Source organism: Bemisia tabaci, chromosome 5 (genome assembly GCF_918797505.1).
Source record: "Bemisia tabaci chromosome 5, PGI_BMITA_v3".
In the NCBI taxonomy this organism is placed as follows: Eukaryota; Metazoa; Arthropoda; class Insecta; order Hemiptera; family Aleyrodidae; genus Bemisia; species Bemisia tabaci.
Window position 1 is genome coordinate 45499371 of NC_092797.1, and position 21310 is coordinate 45520680.

General features: G+C 37.7%; 1 protein-coding gene across 2 annotated transcripts; it reads right to left on the reverse strand.

The window, feature by feature from the left end:
* Positions 1-131: 131 nt before the first annotated feature.
* Der-2 (Derlin 2) lies at positions 132-9913 on the reverse strand. 2 transcript variants are annotated; one of them, XM_019042887.2, is made up of 7 exons: positions 9674-9913; positions 6241-6492; positions 4966-5031; positions 3632-3799; positions 3100-3222; positions 2290-2453; positions 132-1226 (listed from the first exon to the last, which is right to left on the reverse strand). In XM_019042887.2, the coding sequence occupies exons 2-7, from the start codon at positions 6331-6333 to the stop codon at positions 1118-1120; spliced, it is 723 nt and encodes a 240-aa protein (XP_018898432.1). In that variant the 5' UTR covers positions 6334-6492; positions 9674-9913; the 3' UTR covers positions 132-1117. The 2 variants fall into 2 exon arrangements, with proteins under 2 accessions (XP_018898432.1, XP_018898441.1); XM_019042896.2 differs by lacking the exon at positions 9674-9913 and having other exon boundaries at positions 6241-6659.
* Between the last annotated feature and the right edge of the window lie 11397 nt (positions 9914-21310).

Consider the following 21310-nt stretch of genomic DNA (forward strand, 5'->3'; position numbering starts at 1 on the left):
CGTTGAAAGTTTAATATAAAAAAAATTAACAAAACTAAACGTTAACAAAGATATAAAGGGTGACAATGAAGGATAGAAGGTTGAATGGAGCAAAGAGAAAACTGACAAAGAAAAAAAAAAGAAAACTTAAAGACTCTCAGTCATCTTACAAGTGTATTTGGTAGGTATTAGGATACGATACATGTTAGAAAAATGCCTAGCAAAAATGCCACAGGTAAAATAGAGAACTTCAATAGGTGGTTCAGAGGTACATGGAGGATACTTGGATCAATTCACTCATCTTCCCAGTTTTCAAAGTGATGTCAAGATTTATAAAGGAAAAAAATATACATTTTTACAGACTTAGCTCTGAACATCTTGACTACTTTTATTTGCGCCTCATCGGGGCAGAGAGAACATTTGTGCAGATTCCTTTAAAAATATGAAGGAATTTGCTTCACACTATGCAAAAAATTCAGTGAAATTTGCACAAAAATCCGCACAACCGTTTTCATGTTAAAAATTAAATTGCCCAATTACATTTGGCAACAGCTAATGTGGCTTGGTTCTTTTCTGCTTAGCGCAGTCCCTATGTTAAGGATACATTACAGCAATTTTTGGAAAAAGTTAAAGATTTAATTGCTTTCATTCAGCTTTGCAATTGAATTTTTTTCTTCTTTTTTAGCTTGATATTTCCTGATATTATACGTTAAGTAAAAACTGGAGGAATGTGTGAATCGATCTTAGTATCCTCAATTGACTTCTAGACTACTTTAAGTGTAGGGGACACATCACTCAAAAATTGTCCCCTTGTGAAATTCTTTCAGAGGTCAGTTCGAAGATACTAATAACTACGGAACTTTATCACACATCTTTAAAAATAACCTAGAAAGATCAAAGTAAGCTAGAAAACTAACCAATTGCCATCAGGTGCTTGGATACAAAAAAGAGAGAAAAAAAATCAGACAAATTTGCCAATAATTTTAACTGTCTGGGTTTTATTAGACAGAGGGAGGGGAATCAACTTGATGCGTATGGAAAAAATTCCATAAGTAGAAAAAGAAAAAATGAAGTAAAATAAAATACCAAAAAATAAAATCTGCGGGAAAAACAAACACAGCACCAAAGCAGTTTCCTTTCAATTATCTTCATCTGGTTCCCTTTCTCCCCAGTTGAAACCTCCTGGCCGATCTTCCATCGAGGGGACGTAATCAGGGTCATCTGGATTGCCATCAAGAAGGTTTTTCCTGCAGAGAAAAATTTGTGGATGAGAGCAATTTTGGTATAACATTACCAGGGTATCTGCCAATTATGAAAAACCAAAATTGGGGACTTTTAGGGGATTTTTTTTAGAAAATTGGGGACAGTTTTCCCCGAAATAGTAAGAGAAAGGGAGCTAGGTAATTAGAGCGTTAAAAGGCGTATTTTATGATACTAATTTCAAAAGTCATGTTGAACCGATGAAAACTTACGAAAAACCAAGCAACACGTGGCTGCCGGGAAAATTTGAAAATGCAGGTGTTCAGGACGATTTTTGTCATTTTTGGGGACATGAACAAGAAAATTGGGGATACCAGGGACACCCTTCCAAAATCGAAGATAATCGGAGACATTGGGAACTTTTGGGGACCAGTAGACACCCTGATTACTTGATTTATTTTTCTTGAACATATTTTTTACTAGATACTACTACCATTGAAACAAAATTTTTGGGAATAATCATTTCCCTGGCTATTTTCAAACACTCTTCTTCCTTTTAATGCCACTATTAGCACGTTGTTAACACTTGTTGATGGTGAAACTCCCAAACCATATATTTCGGTTTGTGGCGTAGCAGGCTTCCTGTGATACTTTATTTTTTAATGGAAAACTACTCAATGTAAATTCTTGAAAACTACCGTGATTTTTCTTCTTGATGCAAAGCAAATTCGGAGAGAACTTTAAGGAATGATGTTGATTTGTTCTCCTTTAAAAAAATCTAACAAAAGCAGAGATTTTTAAACCCGCAAAGGGGATATATGGTTCAGGAGTTTCACCGTGGACATCCATTTTTATTGCATACACCCTGAGCCATGGGTGTGTGTACAGCTCCCAAAGCTGTTCATGTTCATACTCTACAGTCCCTTCTTGTAAATGAAAATGAGAATTTGGATGCGAACTGTCTGTCAACGAGGATAAAAACTACTTCTCCATGATATTTTCAGCATCCGAGTGTCACAAATAAAGGATCTAAATTTAGCCGATAAATTTCCATTAAGATAGCCCATAAGATAATTAGTAAATTCAAGTACTTTGTGAATTTGAACTTACAAAAACTGTGGGGTCACTAAAACTTTGAATCCTCCTGGCTGACGCGGAAAGACATCCTCCAAGTAGTAATACACATGACCGACAGCCATCCCCATTAAGTCAACCCAAACTGTGTTGCCCAATAAAACTGAGAAACCTAGGAGGACCCAAGGCAAGTATGGAGCCTAAAACAAAAAATAAATGTGAATTAGCATAAAATGTCCTCTTGATTAAAATGCTCCAACTCTTCCGTGCAAGCAATACAAGCTACTACTTAAGATTTATGCTTTATAAAGGCGATCATGATGTACAAACTCAAAAAACAAATCAAAATGAACGCTGAAAGGTTTCAGGACACCATGGTTCCCTCTTCAAGGCTGTAATGCTGACTCAATGCATCAGCATTTATATGTGAGTTCGAGTTTTTTAATTTTTCCACATTGCTTCATGTAAATTTTAAATAAACCCTTTTGATTGAGCGTACTCATGGTGTGACGTATTCAAATAAGGTCAACATCTTTCAAATTATCATGTACCTAGAGAAAGGAAGATGAAAATACCCAGTCCTAATTGAATATTGGTGGGGTAGAATAGAATTTAATAAAAGCAAGAAGAAATTGGTCTGAATTTGATCGAATCTCACATTGTTTAGGCATCATAAGTACAGAAAAAGTACCATGTCATTTTCACTGATGGTGATTTTTAGGTGATAAACACCTCAAAAATATTTGGTTGGATTAAAAATCTTTAAAATTATGTCTTTACATCATTTTTCCCTACCTTTGACTCATCACAAATTTAAAAAGATTGATTTCTGTAAAGTGTACATACCTGAAAGTTGAGCACACCAAAAAAGTTTAGGCGAATGTACGGGTTCCGTTTGGACCAGATGTAAACTAGCATTATGGTAAAAGCTTGACCTAAAAACATTAAATGTACAAAAAGAGCAAAAAACTGAACAGAAAAAGTTAAGGAAAATTCATCGGAAGTAATTGTAGAACAACAAATGAAGTAATAAATGCAATGAAAAATTAATAAGCTGAACGATTTCTTAAGTCTTACTGGACTTTATCTCTTCAAATTTTGTCATTTTTCATTCGCACCTCCATGAAAATAAGTATCAAGCGTATGCTTGTTTGGTAGGCGCTAGTATATTAATTGCACACTTTAAGCTGCAGTTTTGCGAAGCTTATAAATATTTCTACTGCTTCAGATAGATTAGATTCTCACAATTTTGTGAGAATATATTGTTCTTTCAGACTCAGTCCCTTTTTTAAGAAAGGTGATGCTTCAGATATTGATCTTACCATGAATTTTTGAAAACAAATGATAAAAATGTAAGAGAGTGTTGGTCAAAGGATACAATCATACTTATACCACCAAATAAAAACATAACAACAAAATCAGCAGTGCGGCCCCGAAAAGAGCCCTCCTCTAACATACGACAGTAACGGAACGTGAAGATTAAGTTGAAAAAAAAGGTAAAATTGACTGTGCCATAAAAGAGGAACGTTGTGATCAGCCGCCAGAACTGGAAAAGAAATGGTTCATGTTAAAGGAATATTTGAATGAGCTTAAAGATATTTTGAGCAAATTCAAAGGGAAAACAATTGAGGATAGAAATATCTTGGTAGCTGAATTTGTTTCAAGCCGATATCAAAATTAGTAATAACATATTGTTGCTCTTGTGTTTTCTGCTATTTCATTGAGAGAGACAGCTATTAAAAGAGACTACACTCAGCTAGTTAAAAATGGTCCCTCAGCTCTGAGTCGGGAGGAAAATGGGTATTAATGTTATGACACCATAACTTAGAGTACCCGTATAGGGAGAGTACCGACAGATCGGTTCATGGAGGGCTTAGGGCCCAAAAGTGCAGCCACCCTTCTGACCAACTTCTAACGCACAAAATTTCACTGCCAGTCTGCAGATTCCAATTCTAACCAAAATGGCCAAGAATGTACAGAAATGAGCGTTCTTCCGCGAAATTGAGTAAATTTATGCAAAAACTGAGTCAAACACGTGCTTAATAAAGGACAGTTCGTAACAATAGTATCAGTAAATCGCTATGGATAAGTGAAATTCATAGGTTGGCTGCCCTTTTGGGCCCTAACTTTATTCGTGGAGGCATCGGTGAAGGCCTGATGGACTTTCGGAGTTTCAGATCTGTCGCTACTCTCCCTATACAGGTACTCTACCATAACTGAGAATCATCATCGAATAATTCAAATCAATCATTTAAAATGATCGGGAAATTGAGATTGCCCTTAAGACTTCCAAAAATTAGTGCCTTGACTGTATAGCTATTTAGCTTTTTTTTTCTTCTTCTTTTTTGTTTTTCACTCTACTTATATTGACACCAAAATAAATTAATTACATATGAGACTGAGCTAAGTAGGCAGTGGTGCCAATCGTCTGATATGACCTCTTTTGTTTTTGTTATAAAATGTTTATGTTTTACTACTTTTGCCGCACGAGGCTAGACCTCTTGGCAAGAGTTTTTTTGTAGTGGCTCTAACTTAATTGCTGTATTATGTATTTTCTTCAATAGTAAATGAAATCTGAAATCTGTACAGGTCAAAAATATTTGCATAAAGATAAATTAAAAATTGTCTGCATACTTATGACTAAAATATGAGTGATATACATGAACATGAGACTGTTATGAACGCTTTGAAGAAATCAAAACCTGCGCATACCTGATACTGTCTGGCAATTAATTTTGGGTTGAAGTATAGCTGGAACGGTGATACCAGCTCCAATTGCTGAAACAGAAAAGTAAAATTAAATCATGTACTTTTTGGCTAGCAACTGGTATGCATTTTTTATTTTTCCTGGACTACCCATTAAAGAGGACTGGCTAAATGCAATTGCTCTCTCTCTCATGTTACTGCGTCTATCTCTCCGATTAGCAACCTCCAGCAGTGCGTAAAGAATGAAGGAAAATGCGAGGTAGGTGAATAGTAATTAAAGAACGCATACATCAACATTGAGGAATACTTGATTATTTGGCATTTCATGAACTGCAATAAACTAGGCAGTTGGTCAAGAAGATAGAACAAAACTTTCAAATAAGATTAGATAGATTGAAAGTATATTTTGACCTCTATTACAAAGAATCAGAATACAGTGTCATTCTCCAGCTGGAAAATCAAGGTTTCCTTGGAAGGGAGAGAGATTACTCTCAGATACACAAGAGAGAGGTGGCAATCAAATGTTAAAATGATTAGCGATGCAAATAAAGCAGGCCATCTACGGATGAAGAAGATCTTTATCCTCCCCTTATGGAACCCTCATTTGTCCCACAATGTTCCAAGTGATGACCGTCCTTCAGAATTATGATGACGAACTATCTTCATTTTCAAACTGATGTAAATCAACCTTGACATTTCTTCATGCAACCAATCAAAACCTGCTAGACATGGTCAAGAAGTTCCTATTCTCTTGAAGCCATCAGTATGCTCTAACAAACCACTATAGTCATGACCAAATGCTTGATTTAGAGCAGTGCTGCAACGCAATCCTCAACACCGATGGTATCGTTCACAACTAAAAAACTGAGCATGGTGCCTCAAAAATTATAGTAACAACAAAAGAAGGCCCTCGGGAATGGAAAATCAACTGCTGAGGTTGAGACGCTCTCATCTCTCAGCGGAGGAGCTTTTCATCAACTCAAGGATGTGACACATATAAGATAGTCTCAACTTAACAAAGTTGTGACAATGCTGTTCAAATACTCCTTACAGAACACTTCCACTAGCTGATCAATTCCTTTTACCTGGTCTAACTGGGCCTAATGCCCATGCTTCTTTATGAATCTGACGTTACTCCCAAATTGACCGAGTTCTGCCTAATTTGCCCCAAAGCTATTGTAATGTCTGCAAGAATGGTGAATACATTTTGAAGCATGCATTTCCCAATAAGATGGAAAAATCGGTTCATTAATGCTTAGAAATGACACAAAATAGACTTACCACTGCTATTGTGGTGAGGACGCATGCTGTTGTGTAAGCCCGCGTCACTGGGGGCATTTGCAGATATTCTTGGCGGAATGTTTGAAGAGCCATTTTTCGAAGAAACGTGCTCGATAACAGGCGAAAAATTAAAAAGGGACTACTTAATATACACTCGAACGGAAAAGATTCAAGCTAGTCATTGTTATCAGAAAGTTTTCCAAGGAGATCTGGAAACATCATCGTTCCTGCTTAGACATATCAACATAGTTCCTGGATAAGAATACAACAAACCACATTATTATTAAAACTTTGAGTAATGAAAGAATTGAGACGGGCAAGAACTTATATAATAATATTCAAGAAAATTAAAGATTTTGACTTCACTCCAAAAAGTACACGTATTTCAAAACAAACAAAATTATTCGAGAACGATGTTTGTTTTGAGAGAGGGCAAAGATTACGAACAGTGGGAAAACAAAGATTATCAAAAAATCTGCTTCAATGCTACCTATTGGCGGACTGGTGCACTTACGATTGGCGCAAAATTCAAATAGCAACACATGTGATCTCATCGCGGGGTTGCAGTTTTTCATGAACGATAAAATCTTGATATTTTTTAGTGAAATATCTCATGATATTTCAAAAATTAATGGAACATATTGAAAAATACGTTGAGAATATATATTTTCGACTTTAAAGTTGAGGAAAGATTAAAACGCAGTTAATGTCATTTCAGTAGAAATCATAAATGGCTATTGTAGGTATACGTTTGCTTTCCATGTTCCATAAATACAAAAATCGTTCCTTTTTTGCACTTTAGCTGTGTTTAAGAGTTCGGATGACATAGGTACCTACTGTAGGTACCTAGCCCCTGACAAATATGAAATATTTTACGGATATATCCATTCGTTCAAAATTTTTTATGTAACTTGTGCAATTTGCGTATCCGACTAAATTTTGCGAAGTACAAAATGTAATATTTTGGGCTCATTTCAGAAACAATGTATGCGTCATTCATTTCTCGATGCACATAGGCGATTTGCGGAGTAGACAGAAATAATAGTTCCTTGCTACAAAATGTGGTCTTTATCTATCCCCTCCATCTGCTAGCACATATTATGAGGGGTTTGGAGGACAAGGCGCGTAAGTGCAGATTTTGCTATTTCGAGAAATACGTATTTAAGGTTTCAAAATAACATAGATCCCATGGCGAAAAGAAAGATCAAACCGACTTTTTGATGCTTAAAAATCTGTATTTGGGAGCGAATTTTTCACAGAATAATTATGCATTAAGATTAGTTTTACTTGAAATTATTAACACCTTAATTTTTTTCAAAAACTGCACTTATGCGCCTTGTCTTCCAAGCCCCTCATATTGAATAGGCAATTGCAAGAAAAAAAGAAAAGTATGGATGAACATTACGTAACAATTCAATTGCTAAAAAAAGTAACCGAAATTTTTCAACGTAGATTTTACAACCAAAAAATGCTGCTTTAACCTCTAATGTAAGCTAATTTAACCACGGGCGTGGTTAAATTAGAATTTTGAATCTACATTAAAATATTGCAGCCACTTTTTTCAGCAATTGCATTGTTAAATCAGCAATTTAATTTTTTCCGTGTACTGGGAAAAAGCTCTTGTCGCAGGGTTAATGGAACTGTTTCTGAGATTGATTTCTGTGAAGTCTGATAATAAATGAGAATTTAAGTTTCTAGAAGTCACTCCAGTTTTTGTCCCTAAAAAATAGGCTTATAGCTCAAAATTTTAAGTTTAAAACTTTCAATCGACGATCGTGTTTTCTTCTCGATGAATGTTTCGAACGTGGCCAAACCACAGCGCAAGCAGCTATTCCTGCTCATGAGTCGCTCATATTGCCGGCTCGAGTTTTGAGGACGAAGCAGTTGGAGCGCAGGCCGCTGATTTTAGCTTTTTCACTGATGCGTGAATAATGCGGAAACCGAATGAAATGTTTCAAACGTGATGTAATTGCGGCGAGCGACTACCTATCTCTGCTTCAAAGCCGCTCAAATTGCCTGCTCAAATTTTGAAGGCGAACCGGTTGGGAAGCGTGCCATTGCTGTAAGCGCTGTAAAAGAGTTCAAGCACGTTTCAGGGATGTGTGATCCAGGCACTTTTTCTTACATGAAAAATTTCGGGGGCAACGCGCGACGATGGTATTGGTTTTCTCTGAGCGAAGCTTCGAAGCTCAAAATGAGAGAGCTCATTAATACAATGATTACAATATAATTAATTAATTATTACATTATAATAGATTCATAAAGTAATATAGTTAGTAATATTTAAGTGCTGACATAAAACAGCACTTAAATATATTAAATCAATAAATAAAGGAAAGATATATATTAATCATTAGCAAGGATCCTGCGACCTCAACTTTGAGAGCAAAGTTGAGGTCGCAGGATCCTTGCGCTACGATGAAAGACCAATTTTCTTATTCTGGCGTTTAGGTCTCCAAAAATATTCATCAAGGTGATTCGTCAAGCTCAAGTGACGTGGTCAAACTGGCATGCGATATACCGCATCGAATAGGTCAAAAATCTCGGCACATTTTGAATTTTTAGCAAAACAAAGGACGATAGCCCCTGCGCATGAGCCTAAAGAATCATTCTAAACCTATAAATCGGCCAAATTCAGAGAAATGAAAGCAGAATAGTGTAATAATTAATCAGCAGCAGAATATCAATAATTAATTAAACAGCATTATCGGCGTTAAAATGAATGATTCTTACTTTAAAAAATGCGTTTCTCTGCTATCTCAAATTTCTTTATTTAAAATGTGCCAAAAATTGTCAGGAAGTTCTTGCAAAACTGCGATCGAGGTGCTTATTTTCGTAATTAAATCGTCTCTGTGTCATCATGAGCCCATCCCAAGTAGCATTGTCATCTACATTCTAGGTGGCGCTCATCAAGAAAATGTCTATTTTCTAGATAGAACAATTTTCTTGAAAGAAAATAGGTGTAAAGTAGATCTAAAAAATAGACACAAGAAAATAGAAAGAAAATACATTTTTTCCTTGCATTTTTTTAAAAGAAATTGGCTAGAAAATAATTCTACTGTCAATAAATTTTCTATCTTTTTTCCAAATGGGAAGTTGACAGAAAGTAGACCTATGAAATAGATCTATTTTCTTTGGTCAGACTTTTGACTCGCAATGTTTTTTCTTTCTATATTCTGGATAACTCTCATCTTTTTTGTTTTTTCTAGACATTTACTGAATATTTTTTTCTAGAAAAAAATTATATTTTGCTACTTGGGATGTGCCCAAAATTGTCAGGAAGTTCTTGCAAAACTGCGATCGAGGTACGCATTTTCGTGATTAAATCGGCTCTGTGTCATTATGAGCCCATGTGGATTTTTGGAGAAAAAATCAAGACCTTCCGGCAAAAAATCCAAGCATTTGCTGTCTAATTAAATAAATAAAAACCTACTCGACAACACCTCATTCTGTTTCAGAAGATCCTCACTGATGGAGTTCCTGAACCCACGCTTGGATAAACTGCTGCGTCCGCGGCACACTCGCTACTTTCCGGGACATCGAATCGTTTTTTAAATAATAGCAGTGTCCCAATATGACATCGTGAATTCGTTTACTTCCGGTTTTCTTTCGGTTGGTCAAAACGAAATCCACGAAACTGAAGACGCACGCCCATAAGTACCACAAAGTGACTGAAATGAACATAGTGGAAAGACATGAATAGAGCGGGTCAGCTTATTGCTATTAACGGGCTAGTATACAGATAAGATTATTATCAAAACTTTTTTTTACACACTTACTGTTAAATTTTTTTTCTCTCAAGAATTTTAAACACCCATTTTGTTGCACCTCTTAAAAGAGCAGTACGTGTAATTAAAAAAAAAGATTTCATACATTTCGAGGAGAACAAACAATTAATAGTGCATGTAATAGATTTGTATAGGCGGGATACCTATGTCTCTATCCCTAATCCTTCAAAAGAGGTTTTTTTTTTTTTTTTTTTTACGTGTATCCTGTGCTTCAAAACATTTACAGTAATGACTTACAGTTTTTGTAAGCACGATAATTTTTCACATTCAGCTTGGTTACTTAGGAGGTCGTAAAGAAAATGTTTGCGTGGAATATCCGTAACTACTCTGAATACGTTAATTGAAGGCGCAACGTGCAACTATTTCAACCTCCAGGAGCGCATATTGCCTATCCGATCAATTGAAGGCAATTTGCAAACACACTCCATTCCCAATCGAATAAACTCTTTTTTGATGCAACCATTGAGCCGGCGAACTTGCTGGAGTTACTTTAAGTGCAGGTGGTTTATCTTCAATTTTTTTTTTTTTTTTTTTTTTTTTTTTTTCTTTTTTTTTTTTTTTTTTTGGCAGATGATGCATTCTAAGAAAAAATTTGGAATAGACTTAGCAGAATGGGAATGAACAAACGTCACTGAAGTTGAAGTCTAAGTTACTTTTCTAATTTTCCGTGGTATGAAACGTTCTCTACATCGTAAATTGTGACGCATGCATTTATATTTTCCATACTTTCTTGATACAAGAGTAAGCATATTATCTAGCCTAAGCTCTTTAACCCTCACTGCCATTTCAACGGAAGTCTTTAGAGTACGGGAATGTTGAAGTTATTTTAATACCCCCGTATCAAAACACAATCGTTTCAATCTTTTAATCATTCCATACTAAAAAATGACGACGACTTCGTGTGTCATATTCAAAGGATATTGTAAAAAGAATTTATTCGGATGGTAAAATGTTTCGTGTGTGATGAAGGCGCAACGCGCAACTATTTCAACCTTCAGGAGCGCATATTGCCTATCCGATCAATTGAAGGCAATTTGCAATTTTTCATTTTCCAACCGGATGAACATATTTTCGTTGCAACTATTGAGCCAGCGAACATGCTGAGCTGTAAGTTAGATTCACTTCAAGTATACACGTGTTCTATTTTAGATTCCTTTAATTTTTGTTTTATCTTTGTGGATGATGCACACTGAGAAAAAAATAGGAAATAGATTTAGGATCCAAATTTATGTTTACATTGAATTGGTTGCGTATGATAATTATGATAATAAACAAGGAAACAGTCCAATAAAAGTAAAGCAATTTTGCCGCTAAAAGGCAAATTACGTGTATTATGGAAGCGTAGCTTTAGGTAAGATGATATCGACTTTAAAAAAAAGATATTAATTCAGAGGACATTTTCAGTAAAACATAGCGTTAAGCTATAGAAACTGCCTCCCAAAACTTGGCTGCTTTTAATATTAAAATTTTCAATGGATTTAGGTGCACACTCTGAATTTTAATTCTTGATTTTCTTTCCCTCATCATTCTACGGAGCTTTTATACTTAAAAAATATATAACACTGAAATCTTGTTTTTTTCTACAAAATTGTGTCAATTTTCTTTTACAAAATTGCTTTGCCAAGGAAAAACGCCATAAAAGCCTTCAAACGTTGCCGAATTTCCTTTGATAAAATACGAAATTCCTCGTAACCTTATAAATAATAACAAGAAGAAGAAAACAATTTAAAAATGTGGCCCGAACTGTATGTAAAAAAGTGGTACTACTTAAGATGGTACCCTCAGTCTCGTACTAATACTCATTAGAGCTCAATTTTTTGTCTCTGATTGAAATGTTTGAACTTTTAGGCCTTGTTTTTCCCGCAAACTATACCATACAAGTAACATGGGCCAATACCCACCACCATTTTACCACCCTCTTATGAATAGTTCTCTTCCACTTTTTTTGATATTTTTTTTCAAAATTTAACCTATACTTTCTGAAAATTTCAAGGAAAAATGTCAATGACTTTCTTCATACATAGATATTTTATCGTGGGAATTTAACATCATTCGAATATTCGTACGGGGTTCTTCCTTAGCACGGCCAAAAAAACCCACGGCTTATACTTACTGAGAAAAACCAGCCCAAACACAACGAATAAGATTAGAGCTTGGACATTCTTCGAATTTCTGCGAATGGCTCGGCAAACCATTACGTAAACACAAGATAATATTGCTAAGCGTACCGCCTCAAAGAAGCAGTAAGTCATGGTAATTTCAATTACACACTGAAACAAGAGAGACATCAGGACAAAAAGGTTATTATGATCTTACTCAGGGCCGGATTTTGGGGGTGGCTACATGGGCCGCAGCTCATGGCGGCAAATTTAGGGAGCGGCGAAGTTTGCAAATTTTTCAAATGTAGGTATTAAAAAAAGATCGGATTCAGAAAAAAAAATTACAAACGAGAAAAGGCGACAAAATCTCTAATTTCCTGAGAGTTAAAGTATAGTAATTTCTCATTTGTTCGTCTTTCGGTGATACAAGCGACAGCACCTTTCATTAGTCTAGTTGAGAGAGAGACCTAACACGCAATTTGGCCTGAAGCGGCGCGACGCAGAGAGCAATGATGACGAGGACTTGAGATGAAAAGGAGAAGCTCTCGGCGCGCCGGTCAGCATGAAACACATTAGCGCCTACAAGACTCCATGAATACTTCACGCATTGCGTCAAACCTAGTGCGGTCAGCAGCGATTGGCGTGAAATGCATAGCGCCTACAAGACTGCATGAATACTTTACGCATTGCGTCAAAAGCAGTGCGGTCAGTGGTCGGCGTGAAACGCATAGCGCCTACAAGACTGGATGAATACTTCACGCATTGCGCGAAACACAGTGCGGTCGGCGCGGCGGCGGAAGTTAGCATTATTAAACCACATTCATGTTTATTCTTTCATAATTTTTTCGTTCATTTCTTATTAATGAAAGGCCTTGTCCACACGGAGATAGGTTTACGGAACGAAACTTTTGCGCAAAATTCCGTGAGCTTTTGCTAGTGTTGACAGGGCTTTCGCAAAAAACGTGCCCAACACGAGTGAACGAGTCTTATGCGCCCCTCCTCCTCCGGCACGTTCACTTGATGGTTTTTATCGGTGTTTCAAGACGAATTAGAAGGGGACGGCAAAATACAGGCGGCACAATGCACATAGGTGGCAAGTAGGTAAATCCGGCCATAAACGACGTAATAGCTATCGATTACCCTAAGTTAGCAAAAACCTGCACATATAAACCATACATCGATGGTCAAAGTGCGAAACCACGTTTCTCCATTGCGGTGTTTCAAATTTCCGCTACCGTCTCGTTTTTTCGAGAAGAAACAAGCGAACTTTCTACTACGACATTTCAACAGAACATTTTGCTAACCGAGTAGACAATTCTAGGAAGTTTTTAAGAAATTACGCTGATTAGTTTTCCTAAGAAAATATAAAGTAGATATTACCTATACTATAAGTAAGTAGTACTTTACATTTACGTATACGTGTAACGAGAAGTCGAACGTCGCAAACCGAGATGATTTTGCATCTTGGCCATCGATACGTAGGTACGTCCAACGTCCACATATATGTCCTTGCACTTACTTCTTTTCTCATAAAGTTAGTTCAGGTAATGATGATTTACCTTCAGAGATCCATAAATCGATAAGAGGCTAATGACCATCATGAACGCACAAGCGAATAGAATAAGATAAAAATGATCAGAGATACCTGCAAAAACAACAAAATAAATACCTATGACCACTTTAAGAAACTTTATCTCTCAGCTTACAGAAGATGCCTACACTGCTGTCGAATTACATATTCTGTGAAAAGAAGGGGCTTCAAGCACGTGAGAAATAAATGGATTGCATTTTGCAAAAATGAACCACAAGCATTCCAATGTCGCAAAGTCTCATCCTTGAGGCGTTAAGTGCAGAAAGGGCATTACTTGGTTGCAGTGTTTCAGAATCTCTACTGCTAATTTTTTATTTTAAATCCATTAAGATTTTCCGCGTTTTTTGGAACTTAACACTTTATAAAATAAAAACTATTAAATCACCTATGCACCTTAAATTTTCAGGTTATGTTTTTGACAGTATTTGCGAAAGAATTCTGTAAAAACATTGCTCCAAGGCATTCAAGTAATTAAAATTGCGTTTAAAGCGTTTTTGCGTTGCACGGCATATTTTGAAAGATAGGAAGGTTCCGTTTTCAGTGGTGAAAATAATTAAGACTTACTTTGATGGGCGACATTCATGAAATAGTGTGAAACGACGGTTGAAACATAAGCATCGACTTGGCCCTGATTGACCTCCGAATGTGTGCGATCATCGGGGGGAGAGGCAGACGAGTTAACACGGCACAGACAGACGAGGATGGTCAGGAGAGCCGTCTGCGCCTGGAAATCACAGGTAATTGGAAAAATGAGGCATCCGTTATTAGACTGGCCCCCGCAAAGAGGGACTCGCGACTGGTCTACATTGGTGCCAAATCTGACCGACCAATGATATCCAAACCCACATCGAGTACTAAAGAAGAGGGTACGAAAAGAAAACTCAAGGTTTGTCTTAGCTGTGCTGTCGTGCTAGGTAAAACGCCGTATGGGCATTCGAATGTTACCAAATTTCTTCTGGGAAAATATTTATTTTTGAAAAAAGTCATGGGAATTTTTCCCGGAAATTTTCAGATATTTTAAATCAAATTACCAACGTATTCCTTTGAAAAATCGTAAGAGAAATATTTACAAATTTTCCTGGAAATTCATAATTTTTCAAAGAAAATTTGGAAACGCCTTATGGCTCATATGGCTTCCTTTGCGCGGCAGTATGGGACATAAAGGTGACATTCTTTGAAGAAAAGAGCGATTGTACGTAGGCATAGCTGAAACATTTTCCTGGGGGTGACCTGACATTCCTCCGTTTTTCCAAGAAGGGTCTGGGTTCTCCTAGTGCAAAGAGAGTTTTCAGGGGTTATCTTTCGGAAAATTTTGGAAAACTGTCCTCTTTTATATGCATTGGGAAGCTTATTTTATACGAAAGATATTCTTCAAAAAATATCAAACCTTTCCTTTCTTCCAATCTCACAATGCAATGAAACGAGGAAATGTACCGGTCTTAAGGCTATTTTCTAAAGAGCTTTTCTTGAAGGACAGATGATACTATTCTAAATTCTGTGGGAGGGGCAGACCCTGGCTTTTTAAAAGCTAATCCCCTGAGGACTGAGACCTCTCCCTCTTTCCGTAAAGGATGGGAAAATTTTGGGGGAGATTTTCCATATTCGTCTTGTTTTAATGGAAAAGACGAAAACTGGACTAACTAAGATTATCAATTTTGTTACTGTAGAGGTTTCAGGAGGAGGAAAGAGCAAAACTTTGAACGTTTACTTAATATCCTGGCCAACAACAGCATATTTTTAGAGGAGCATACCTACTCAAAACGACAGTCTTGAGTTTGGGTTTTTCAGGTTTCTCCCCGCAAAATGCTATTTTTCTTGGAAACTCCCTTGCCTCCGAAAAATATATTTCTCTTTTGGCAAATACAGTTTTTGTCGAACTTGGTACAACTCCTTAATTAATTACACGTCTGTTCAAAACAATGGTCCGTAAAAAAATAAATTCAAAGTGAATCTGGCGACATAGCAGGGAGCTAATTGGTCATGTTCGCGCAATCGTAGCCCAGCAGACGCGTGTAATGATAGGTCTCATGGAGGCTGAATTGGCAAGGGATCTTACAGGTCGAAGTTTTCCCTGCATTAGCAGTATGGATTTCTTCGTGTGAATTTTTCCCAGTGAGTCAGAGTGCAAAAGCTCAACGCAATCCCTATTGAACTATTGAGCCGGACACCTCGATGAGTTCTGAAGAAGTTAAAACGAAAAGGCCGCAGTGGATCGAAGGTGCATTTTATCCAAAAAGGAGGCAAGGGTCCTGACCAGCAATCAGGTGACAAAATGTTCCCTGAGGTTGATAATGAAGAAAATTTATAAGCCATCACAGTTTTTTTAAGGTTCTTTTAGAGGTCAAGATTCTATTCATGGAAAGGTGTTAAACTTTACACAGTTTCTAAACAGAGTTTAGAAACTGTGGGAAAATTTTTCTCAAAGGTGATTCCATCCCCACATCTACCCATTCTTCGAAAATTGAGAACTGCCCGAGAGTTTCGATCAAAAATCACTTTGCAATACGTAATAAGATGACATGTCGAACTTGTAATAGCGAGTCGACGATTATTTTCTCCTTGGTTTTTCATTTTTTCCTCTTGCCGGTTGAAAATTAAATTGTAAATATTTCGAGACGTTAACGTTTTTTCAATATTTTTTCTTCTCTTTTAGCCGCCACTCACGTTCGCTAGATTATAAGTTTTTTCATATTGACTGATTGAGTTGTTCAATATTCTAACAGAAAGACAGAAATATCAAAAAAATTCAACTCACAAATGTAGAAACTGATGCGATTAAAGAGCCGCACCTCGTCGAGTAGTGTCCACAGAAATATTGCATTGCTGCCTCGAAACTTTCACATCACTATTTGATATTTTATTCCTATTGTTCCGTCTTTTTTGATAAATTAAAACATATTTCGCCATTCAATCCTAGGGTAGGACTTATGAGCTTGAAAAGTAATTTTTTCAACCAAAAAAAAATCGATTTCCCCCTTTTTATGTGCATAAAAATAAAAAATCGTCGTCTTTGCGTTATAGGCTCGAAGAAAAAGAATAAAACTTAGAACCTTTAAATTTTTACATCAAACTGGGTGAAAAATTCACTGAAATTCCCTAGAAGCCACGTGGATTAATTTACCCATTTAATTAATGGAAAATTAAAGTAAATGGAACTATTTCGTGAGGGTACTAAGGGAAGTTTTTCGTCGAAATTCAAGAATCCAATTTTTTGATCCGTCTCGGAAAAAATCGTTCTGTTGATAGTTTGACTACCGTTTTCTGAAATTTTGCCTCATGTAGGACACTCAAAAGAGTTCTCCTCGTCGAAATCCAAAAACCCGATTTTTCGACCCGTCTCGAGGAAATCGCTCTTTTCACAGGTTTACCGCCATTCCCCGAAATATTTCTTTAGGACACTAAAAAAGTTTTCCAACGATACTTATCCAAAAATCCGATTTTTCAACGCAGCTCGGAAAAATCGCTCCATTGACAATTTTACCACCGTAAACTGATGTCCTTTTTTCCGTGAACAGTCACCTTTTAAGATTCGCAGGACGAGGCGTAAAACAAAAATCCCGAGATGACGACACGGAAGTTACACATTGGCCTTGCGACGCGACGTAAAGTTTGTACGCAGGATGAGCGTTTATTGGGACTAAGTTGGTCGGGACTCGGGAAACATTAGGCAGATTTGCAGATAAAAATCGATGCACATAGCGTTCTGGTCGCGTGTCCATAATCATCGAATCAGTTCAGGTACAAAATGAGGTCATCCCTGCCGTTTCTCGGTCCCCCATTGCGATAACGCCTTGTATATTGTCCGGTTTATGATGACCGCTCATTTAACCACAACATTATCCGACCGATTATTTAGCATGTCACAGAGGCGTTTTTTGACTGAAAATGTAGAGGGAGCTGAATCGAAACGAAAGAGGGAGGGTGTGAAACTTACGCACATTTGTATTTCGCCTTCAATTTTCGAGGTAGGCCAAAACACTCATCTCGTTAGAATACTCATATGACGCAGCAGGGCAGCTTTGAGATAGGGAGTTAGGGATGAGGGGAGGGGTTGAGATAACTACACCATATCTAAGTCTTTCTGCATCATTCTACACATAGAACACCCTAGATAATTCCACAAATTGATCCTTTAATAGCAATTTACAAAATATAACGTTTCCCTACCGTTCCTTCTCCCCCTTCCCAAACAACAAAATACCTTCTCTAATGCGAAAAACCAGGATGTATCCATAGGAAAACCCTACCGATGACGTCATCAAGGTAGACCTGTTGATGACGTCATTCGAAAAACCCGTTGATAACATCATTGAAAAACCAACAGACGGGAGATGGCACTATTAACGCCTGTTGATGACGTCGCGTCATCGGAAAGACTCGTCGATGACGTGATCGGAAAAGCCCAACGAAACGTTATTACAGAAGCCCGCAGGTCGTCCTTGTCAAATCTAATCATTTATGATCGGTCACAATGATCATTTTTGGCCAATTTTAAGACATTTCAATGCTAAAATACTCTCTTTGGCTGATTCACTGGCCAATCAGAGAACCGGTAGCGACGATCGCACAAAAATCCTCTTTATTTATCATTATTTTTTTTTTTTTTAATTTTTTTTTATTTTTTACTTCAATAAAAAGAGAAAAATACCTGTCAAGTAGATAAATTACCTAGATCCCCTGCAGATGATTTTATAAGTATAATACTATTCGAGTATAATTAGGCCGTCTAGACGGTGCTAATGCGGAGCTGTTACGTTTCCACCGCACCGTGTGCCATCTTCGGATCGAGCGGTGCGGTGAGTCAATGATCTAGAACCGCGGCAAATGACGGTCAAGAGCAGAGTTGCTACAGCTGGAGGATCGTCCCTGATCGATCCGCGTGCAGAATTTTTCGAGGAGGAAGATCGGCAACGGTGCCTGCGGACACGCTGGACGAAACCCAGACGGCCACGGCGGCGGAAGGGCACACGGACACGGCCGCTCGCTGGACACGGGTTTCCTTATTTATAAGATTATATCAATAAACGATGACGATCAGTTTATGCCATAAGCAGTGCGGTCCACGACCCCCCGCCCCCCTCGCCCTCCGCGAGGCCCAGAAAAGCCAAGTTTACTCCGCAGCTCTTCGCACATGACCATTCTGCACGCATGGCGCTCGGGTTGCCGTTTGGCTGTGGAAAAAGTGGTGGGAATCACCTCAGAATTGAGGTGGATTCTTATGGACTCGTTTAGTGATGCGTCATAACATTGTCCTCCTACACTGAAAAAAAAAAAAAAAAAAAAAAAAAAAAAAAAAAAAAAAAAATTACGGGCTATGTGCGTGCCGTCCGTTTCGATCTCAGCGGCCGAAAGTTCCGGGTGCTGGAGCCTTAGCTGTGACTGCTCCGGGTGTTACACCCGAAACGCGGACGGTAAGTCTATTTAGCCCGTTAGTACGGCTTCCTAGGAGGGAGTTTATTTTATTTTATTTTATTTTTTTTTTCAGTGTGACGTGGGGGCTAACCACTTTTCGCGATCAGCCCTGTCGTCTATTTAAGTTAATGCTTTCTTGGGATCATCTTTCAGTGTAGTTACACCGTTTCAGCCGCTGAGCGACGATAAAACTCAACGGATGCCCCTATCAATAGCAATAATGGCTACGTCATTTTGTATACCACCATAAAATTGTGCCGCCCTTAAAAAGTACGGCCAGTGTACAGCTACACTTTAATAAAACACTGACCTGTTTGAGTCAATATTGGAATAATGGAATGGCGTTACGTGCCACCGTCCAAAAAACGACGAATTGGTTCCTTAAAACTTTGGCTCCTTAAAACTCTTGCATAATTAACTTTATTATTTTTATTTTACTCTGAGGTTCACTATTAATTGAATCGGGGCGTGCGAAAACCGCTAATGTCCATTTTGCCAGTCTCCAGTTTTTTTGAGTTGATAATGCTTTTCGGAGGTACATGCAACTCCAAAAGTGGCGTTCATACTCGTCTCCGGGTTATCTCAATCCCAAAACGAGTCCTTTCATCAATTTTATGATAGTATCAACTCTTCAGAAGTATTATCAACTCAAAAAAACTGAAGACAGTGAAAATAGACATAAGCGGTTTTTGCACGTCCCGATTCAATTGCAATTGTAATAATAACTATTATTATAATAAACGGTATCACTTTTTCTATCACTGCTATATTTATACGCTCTCTTTTTCCATGTTTCACTGGAAAAAAAAAACACATTGGATCTAGAGTCCAGACTCTTGAAAACACTGACAAGAAATAATACTCTTGATTCAATCGGATTTTTGCTTGAATCAAAACGAAATCCGATTAAATTGAGAGGCTTGGATCTTAATTTAAGCTAGATTCTGATTGAATCAAGAGTACTTTTTCTTGTCGATGTTTTTAAGAGTCTGGACTCTAGATCCAATGCGTTTTTTTCCCGGTGTTGTTATTCAAACCATCTCGATTCCTCCTGGAACTCAATATCGATTTACAATGGAGAAAAAAATGCGCAATCGGTCTTTTGTGAAATCGGCAACGCTCCGAAGATGCGAGTACATTGAGCTTTGCCACGATGCGCCCTAACTGTACCTCCATATTTTCCGCCATCGGTGTCTTTTTTTAATGGCCTCGAGTCTAGGACCGACGCGCGGCGGTGTCGGACGTTGAGGAAGACACCAGGCTCGACCCGCGGAAACCGGTCGATCAGACCGAGGTTCGGCAACATGGCGCTCGGACAGTTACTTGCAAGATATGACATATTAGGGAAGACGCATCGGGGCACCGATGAGGTGAATGACAAAAAATACCTGGCTCCTTGCCGACGGAAGCGCAGTTAAATCTTCATCGGGATCCTCCAGGGTTCATTCTTTTTATTGCGGATTCGGTTCGGCCACCTTGGGGCCTTGGGGCTCCGCGCCTACGTGCGCGCTTCTTCCACCGAGGAGTCAATAGGTCAGTGGGCCAAATTTGAGCGGTGTACATTGGACGCGAAAGGAGTATGCCCACGCTACAGGATTTCAGAGAAAAACCTCCTCGTGAATCTGCACGCTGATCGCGTTGGAATAACATGTCATCGTCTGTCATATATTGTCTGACATGTCATTTGTCTGCAGACGAAGCGATAGACAAAGAAGACACAGAGAGTGTGAAGCTATCCTTATAAGTTGAAATATGGGTGGTTCTCATCGGTAATCCAGGATCCCAAGTAGCATTGTCATCTACTTTCTAGGTGGCGCTCATCAAGAAAATGTCTACTTTCTATATAGAACGATTTTCTTGAAAGAAAATAGGAATAAAGGAGATCTAGAAAATAGACACAAGAAAATAGAAAGAAAATATATTTTTTCCTTGCATTTTCTTAAAAGAAAACATTAAGAAATTGGCTAGAAAATCATGCTTCTTTTAATAAATTTTCTATCTTTTTTCCAAATGGAAAGTTGACAGAAAGTAGACTTATGAAATAGATCTATTTTCTTTGGTCAGACTTTTGACTCGCAATGTATTTTCTTTCTATTTTCTAGATAACTCTCATTTTCTTGGTATTTTCTAGAAGTTTTCTTAATATTTTTTTTTCTAGGAAAAAATTCTATTTTGCTACT